Source organism: Medicago sativa, chromosome 8 (genome assembly GCF_051527215.1).
Source record: "Medicago sativa cultivar Bolivia chromosome 8, Bolivia_mono, whole genome shotgun sequence".
NCBI classification, from domain to species: Eukaryota; Viridiplantae; Streptophyta; class Magnoliopsida; order Fabales; family Fabaceae; genus Medicago; species Medicago sativa.
Window position 1 is genome coordinate 58,400,595 of NC_140756.1, and position 7,920 is coordinate 58,408,514.

Genomic DNA, 7,920 nt, shown 5'->3' on the forward strand with positions numbered 1-7,920 from the left:
CTCTCCGACGTATATCATGGTGTCATGAGACAACACTCGCTCCATGATTATACATAAGAAGGTCTAGCTTGAGTGTAGTATCGCGTGACGACTAAAACTCGAGACAACACTCGGTTTAGCCTCCGCATTACATCCTAGAAAATGGCCATGGATGGGTTTGGTTATCTACGGTTCATAGCGTCATAGAACAATTAGAAGTAAAGTGCCTAAACACGACAACACGCGCCGACAACATCACCCCCAAAATGCCTCAACTATGTGGGATTGATCGCATAATCCAAAACACGAGGCAACCCCCAGAATGAATTGTCGATTATATCCCTCCTAAATCCTAAGTTCACTCAGCCCGGGTGCAGGACTTTTGATATTCTCACCCCACACGTTTGCAAGAATTTAAACATTTATTCACATAAGGAAGCAAGTAAAAGAAGCAAGCAAAAGAAGCAAGTAAAAACGAAGCGCAAGCGTGGAAATAAAGACTAGGCGTAACTCTCGAATCTCCCCAGTGAAGTCGCCAGCTGTTTTATCTTGGTTTTCGGGTGTCAAACATTGATTACGTTTGAACCTTTTTAACCGGTGATATCTCATTTTTTCTTGGGAAGGGAAAAAATAGCAAAACCCTTGAGAATCGAGGTCCGGGATTTGTTTTCGCTACGGGAAGGTGTTAGGCACCCATAACGACTATAGTATCATATACGAACCGTCTTTACTTTCTACGCGCGCGCTTTATTTTTAAATGCTATTTTGAAAAGTGATATTAAGCCTAAGAGTTTTCTAAGTGAAGAATTGGAGGGAGAAGAATGTGTTTGAATTTTTATTTTAGTTGAATTGAAGGAATTTTGATTCCTTGCCTACGTACCCTTTTAAGGGATCAAATCCACCGTAGTTCTCTTCCAAAAATGTTTTTGTTTTTTTGTTGGTTGATTTTAAGTTTGAAAATTGGAACTTTTAAGAATGAGAGAGAGAGGCCTCAAGGGCATAAGATTGTGAAATGGTGAGGTTGAATTAGTTATTTTGCAAAAGGAAGTCAAAGTATGATTAAAATTCATTAAGATTTTATTTAAGAAAATAAAGGGAAAATACAATGGGATTTTGATCCCAAGGTTTATTGTGAAAATGATTTGAGTGATATTGTTCATATTTTGTTTGGAAAATTGATTTTTCTAAGTGTAAATCCTAGGCATTCATCTAAACATACAATCCTAAACATACATCTAAACATGCATATCCTAGCCATACATCTAAAAATATCTATGTGATGTGTGTGCATGTGTCGGTGCTTGTGTCGGTGTACATCATTAGAGTTCATTGTCCTTTACATCATGCCCTAGTTTACATTCTATGGTCTTGCAAGAATTGAAATTGTATAAAAGTAAAGTACAAAAATTCCTAGGTCTTTACATACTAAGTTTTGCATGAATTTTAAAGTGTAGGAAAATAAAAGGATGAAAATGTGAGATTGAAGATGAAATGCTCATGATGCATGAAACAAAATAGAGGAAATTGTTAGTAATATAAGGCATAAAGAGATAGAGATATAGGTAAGTAAGATAGCACTAACAAAGTGACAAAACTTAGCAAAACAAGTAGCAAAATATGCCTAAAAGTTCACCAAAATAACAAGGCAAACACATAACCTATAATTCTCATATCATGACCACTTTACAAAGTGTTTTAGTTCAGTTTCCAACACAAGAATTATGAGGAAATATCAAGCCAAGCCTTATAGCACATTTTAGGCATATTTTACACTTTATTTTCACAAGAATATTCACATTACTTGCAAAACAAGAAATTGACAAATCCCATTCACAAGCAGTAAACACAAAGATACAAGTTAGTGGCAAGCACACCACAAGGTTACACAACAAGCACATGCATCAATTGGACAAAAAAAAAAAATCATGCCAAAACGTAGCAAAAATCTTCAAGAATTTAACAAGAAAGACATCCAAAACACAAGCTACGTCATATACATTTTTTTATCAATTTTAACATGTAGAATGCTCACAGAAATATCAAAAAACAAATTAAAAACACACAAGAATTTTTAGATGTTTTTACAAAAAGATTTTTGAGTCAAAAGAGGTGTAAAAAGCAAGAACAACGTACGAAATAGCAAGAAAACAAGAAAGGGAAGTGATCTGCGCAAAGTCCAAGCCCAGGCCCAAGGGAATATGGATCTGGATCATCCAAACGCATCTGGAGCGTTGGATTGATCCAGTCCAACGAAACCCTAGATCTAACAGTCCAAATGCAGGAGAACATGCAGTTACGGTATACGCACGCACACGAGATCACAGGGAAGTATATAAGCAAAAGGCATGAAGAAAACAACACAATTCTCACCCGTTTCTCTCTCTAAACATTCTAGAGAGAGAGAGTCTGCAAGTGACTCTCCTCTCCGACCTAATTCTGATCATCTTCAACCTTTCTCCGACGCGGTGGCCGGCGGCGGCGCCGCCGCGTCGGAGCTTCAAACCACTCTGAATTAATACCTAATTACATATTCCTGAAGCTCTTCCTCTCCTCTTTTCAATTCTGAAGCTAGATTTCTAAAAGGATCCTTGAATCGGCGTAGATCTAGAAAGGAACTTACGGTTTTCAAATGTTTATCGTTTTCTTAAAAAAAAATTGAAGAAAGTGTTCTACAATCTTCGATCTATGCCATTCAAACACGTAACAGAGAGTTTTTTTTTAAAGAGGAAAATGAGTCAGGAATTTACCTCTGTTTGATTCGAAGATTCGAACGGAGAAGTTTGAGACGGAGCTTCGTTCTTTGCTTCTGGTGAATGTTTCTTTGTTGCTTCGAACTGAAAACGAGGAAGTGAACACGTTCCTCTTCTTCTCTGGTTCAACTTCGAATTTGATCTTTTCTTCTTCTCTGACTTCGAATTGGATCTTTCTTTTTCTCTTCTCTCTCGATCTTCTTCCTGTGATCACCTTAGGGTTTGAATTGCAGGGAGAGGACAACGATTCGATGATGAAATCTTCGTTGAAGATATCTGAGAATCGAAATGATTCTCAATCAATTGACAAATTGAAGCTGTTTGATTCGTTTTTTGTGGAATTTGTTGTTGAACTGTGTATTTGATGATGAATTTGGTACGAATTTGTGTTGGATTGTGTTGCTGGAAAACGGTTAGGGTTTGAAGATTCTTCAAACCTTCATTGTGTTCTTGTGAAATTTCTGGGTTTGATCTTTTTGATCTGGGAGAGAGAAACGTGAATGTGTTTATTGAGTTGGCAGAAAATGAATGGTGGTCCTTGACTTTGACCAGTGACTGGGATTTATAGATGGTGACTGTGAACCCTGGACCAATGCTGAGCTGCCAAGTGGCATAACTAACTTTCTGGACAAATGAAAAACTGACATGTGGACACAAGCTTGTAACAAACTTCTGGACCAATTTGCAATTATTAAAAATTGAAGGACTAAAAAGAAAAATGACAACAAGGACTAAAATGTAATTAAAATAAAATTGGTAAAAAATGTAATTTGAAAATAACGTAAAGTGAAATGATTAAAAATGACAAAACGGACTAAAACGAACCAATTACCTAAATGAGGTACTTTAAAGTAACCTCTCTCTGCCAAAATTTCATGTGAAATGACCAAAATGCCCCTAAGGACTAAAACGACTCAAAATGACTCAGATGCAATTTTTAAATTGGATTTTAACAGAGATTCAAGGCAAGAGTTTATTCAAACCAATTGAAAAGACTCAGAGACAAATTTTTGAATTTAAACAGAGTTTTAATACATGAAAAGACCAAAATGCCCCTAGGGGCTAAACTGACTCAAAATGACTTCAAATGTGATTTTTGAAATGGATTTTGACATAGAATGGAAACAAAGACTTACTCAAACTATTTGAAAGGACTCAAACAATTTTCAAGGACTAAGATGAGTTTGGATACAGGAAATGACTAAAATACCCTTTTTCACGAATTTTGCAAGTAATATTGAAATAAAATGCAGAGAAAGATGTAATTGATCAGAGACAGTTCAAATGACTTGAAATGCAAGAAAAGAAGAATGGAGCTAGTATTTTTAGGTCCAAAATTAGGGTATAACACATCTCAATTGCTTTTTCAATAGCAAACATACAAGCACTCATTTCAGCCTCTAAAGGAGTAGCATGGCCAATATTTTGGCAGAAGGCTCCTATAAAATCAGCATTGCTGTTACGGATCACCACACCAATAGTGCCAGAAGGGGGGTTTCCATATGATGAAACATCAATGTTTACTTTCAGATATCCGACAGGGGAGGGTCCAATTGACTACAGCAACAGAACGAATCAAAAGAGCACGGAGAGGGATACCAAACAGATGGGCCACCTTGAAATCAGACATAGAGGAGGAGCAATTAATACGTGTTAAAATTCCATCCAGATAACAGAGCAATTAATATTTAACTTAATCAATTACTACTTTTTATAATTTTATCTAAGAGTAAATTTCTAGACTTATTCTACTGTAAGCTGTAAGCTGCCATTAGTTATGATTCTAACCTCCATTAAACCATTTTCCTAGATTCAAATTCATAAATTCCATAATTCTTGGTTCACGTGAAAAGCTTGGAGGTAAGCTCCCTCACTCCCTATCCTGTCATGAGTTTCTGCACTGGTCCAACTTGTATAACTTACTGCATTTGGACACCAAAGGTATGAAATATACTTGGTCTAACAAGAGAGAAGGTCGAGCCTTCATTGCCCAAAGACTTGACCGTGCTACTTGTAACGATCAATGGTTTGACTGCTGTGATATTCTGGTACGTTAGGCTTAAGATGTTCTAAACGATGTTCCAACACAAAACACAGTAAACAGATGTTATATATGATGTTTAGAACATTAAGCTAACAAATATAAACATAATAAAACAAAGTAATAGACAGGAAAGAAAAGAGACACAGAGAAATTGTTAACACAGTTCGGTGCAATGTCACCAACATCTGGGGGCTACCAAGCCAGGAAGGAAATCCACTAGTGCAGTCCGTATTCAAAAGCTCTCAGCAAATCTCGTTTGCACTTATGACCTTGGATCTACCCCAACTAGACTTCAACCTAGGAACTCCTAGATTTGAGATCCCATCTCACTCCCTTACAACTGATCACAAACCCCTGTGATTCCCAAATTACAGACTCAAATCAAATGAGGTTACCCTCAAAAATAACAACATGCAACCTCACTTAAAAGCTTAGATGCAGTTCACAATCTACCTAGCTCCTTGCTTAAAAGCTTCAGAGTAGTGCACAGTATTACAACTCAAAGTACAGTCCTAAACATGCATCAAGATGATACACGAAAGGCTCACAAGATATCAGACTCAAAACCTAAACAAAACTCTATTTTGTAAGACAATGTCTTGAATAATTCTTTAGGTCTTGCAGCCTCCTTTATATACTGAAGCAAGGCGTGTCATCCCCTCAATCATGCTTCAGATCGGATCAGTGACTTAATGCTCAATCAACATGGCTGGATAAGGAAACTCCTAGAAAGTAGGCTCATTAAAAGTCACATTATCATCTCCTTAAAAAACTTTCCTAAGTCGTTTTAACACTTCCTTAAGAAATCACATATGTTCTGATCTCCTCATAATTGCACACGGTTCAGACCAACTCAAGCTGGTGTGGATTCCTTCAATCAAGCAAGCGCGTGCGTAAACATAGGCAAAGCACAGAACGTACAGACCAGGTCTGGATGTTGGAACATTGTGTTCCACATCTGAAGTGAATATTTGTTCTAGGCAAAAGTGAAGCCAACATACAAATATTCAACAATCTCCCTCTTTGGCATATTTTTGGCTAAAACAAATTAAGCCCACACCTGTTAAAACAGAGAGATAGCACACGCAACCTTTCCTTCAATCTTCACAATAAAATCTTCCTTGAAGAAAGGTTCACATTCTCAGATTTCTAAAAGATACCAAAATATAGTTCTTCAGTCGACACACATAATCTTCGGGCATGGAAGAAATATATTACAAGTCTCAGATTCTGCTCCCAATATTTTTACACAACAATTAACACATGGGAAAAAGCAGACAAGAGAAACTAGAAGGTATTAGAGCGAAAATCAGAGTCTTGCAGCAGAGGACGTATAAGGAAAAATAAATTCCTGTACATCCTAAACAGACCGTCAACTGTCACAACACGCTACTTACAGAAATATAGGAAAACAATATTCAGTAGCTCAAACCAGCAGGATGTCCCAACATCCACAAGAACATTCAGGGACATAGAAGTTTACTCCCCCTCAAGGAGCACAAACATATATCTTTTACTCCCCCTGAATACATGCATACTAAACAGAATCTTGCTCAAACTAGATCAATATGAAAACATGCACGCATAAACAGATCTGTCTTAACAGGAAAGACTTCAACACATCCAACACATCCATCAGAATGTCTCAACATCAACAGGCACATGTGACCACAAGTTCTTCATAAGAGCATAACAAACTGATAACAAACATGGCAATCATGGCATAGATATCTACTCCCCCTTTTTAGCCATCAAATATGCCAAATTAAGAATACCATATACTTAGATGAAAAGCAGTCTTCAAATTGCAAAGATGTTCAACACAAGTGTACCAAGAAACATAAAATGCAGGAAAAGAACAATATGTTGTTACAGACCATAGCACAAAAGTGCTCAAATTATCCAGGGCATAGCCCACAAAACAAAAAAATCCAAACATAACAAAAGAAACAGAAAAAAAATTATTCTTCTGCCTCAGAGCTGCTCCCAGAAGCTTCTTCTTCATCCTTGTTATCAGCTTCCTCATCTTCATTTTATGCTTCTTCATCCTCTTTCTCAGATACATCCTCATCATCATCTTCCTTTTCACTCTCAGCCTCCTTATCTTCTGTACCAGCATCCTTTCCTTCCAGGGTATGGATCATCAGTTCAAACTTAGCCTTCCTCTCATCCAGCATGACACAGGTATCCTTCAAGGCTGCAATGATCTCTTCATTTGTCATAATACCTGTATTAGGAGCAGAAGCAGATGTTCCAACAAAATCTAGAGCATGATGATCTCTAAATAGTTTCTGGTGGAAAGTGAGAGGAGATTCCCTCTTCATAGCTAGATCAGCAACAGAGATGATAGCAGGGTGTTGGCTCAGAATAATCTTACACAGCAAGGTGGGAAATGCAATTGGCAATTTTACAGCATCAGTCTTAGCATGCCTCATGGTCTGATCAAACACATACCTCCTAATGTCCATCTTAGTCTTAGTTCCTACAGCAAAAATAAACCTAGCCAAACCTGTTGCAATATCTGAAGAGTGAGTAGTGGGAACCCAATTAGCAGCACCAATTCTGTTAAGAACTGCATAATTCATACTCAGCTTTCCAGAGGAAATCTTTCCTTTCTTTGGCCAAACTTTCACCTTATTGGTCGTGATTTCTTTGCAGATCTGGTTGTCAGTAGCCTCTACTTCAGCAGCCCCTCCTTCAACTCCTAGAAATTTGTTTATGATGTTGGGGGAGAAGTTGACACATTCTCCTCTAACGTATACCTTTTGATAATCTCTCCTGAGAGGATTATCACAGTCCTTGGGAATGTTTACTAGAAATTCTCTAACCAGCTTTTCATAGCACTCTCCTAGCTTGCACATTTTTTTCTCCAGACCAGCCTCTTTGATTAAACTCATTACCTCTTCAAACTTCAAGGCTTCTTCACTCAACTCTCTTTCTAAAGCAAGCCTCCTATGGTAAATAAATTTCTACCTCTGAGCAAAGGTTGGAAGATGAAAAGATACTTTATCAATAGGCACGTCTTCTACAATCTGTAGATCTTTCTTTCCATTAGCTTTCTTGGTTTCAAAAGGGATGATGTTTGACACATCCATCTCAGCATCATATTCAGACTCACTAGAAGAGACTTTGTCCTGCTTTAGGGGG

At 37.4% G+C, this 7,920-nt stretch overlaps 1 protein-coding gene across 1 annotated transcript; it reads right to left on the reverse strand.

Annotated features, from left to right (window-relative positions):
- Positions 1–6,806: 6,806 nt before the first annotated feature.
- On the reverse strand, positions 6,807–7,670 carry LOC146899949 (uncharacterized). The gene has a single exon (XM_085736886.1). The coding sequence runs from the start codon at positions 7,668–7,670 to the stop codon at positions 6,807–6,809; it is 864 nt and encodes a 287-aa protein (XP_085593012.1).
- Positions 7,671–7,920: the final 250 nt, after the last annotated feature.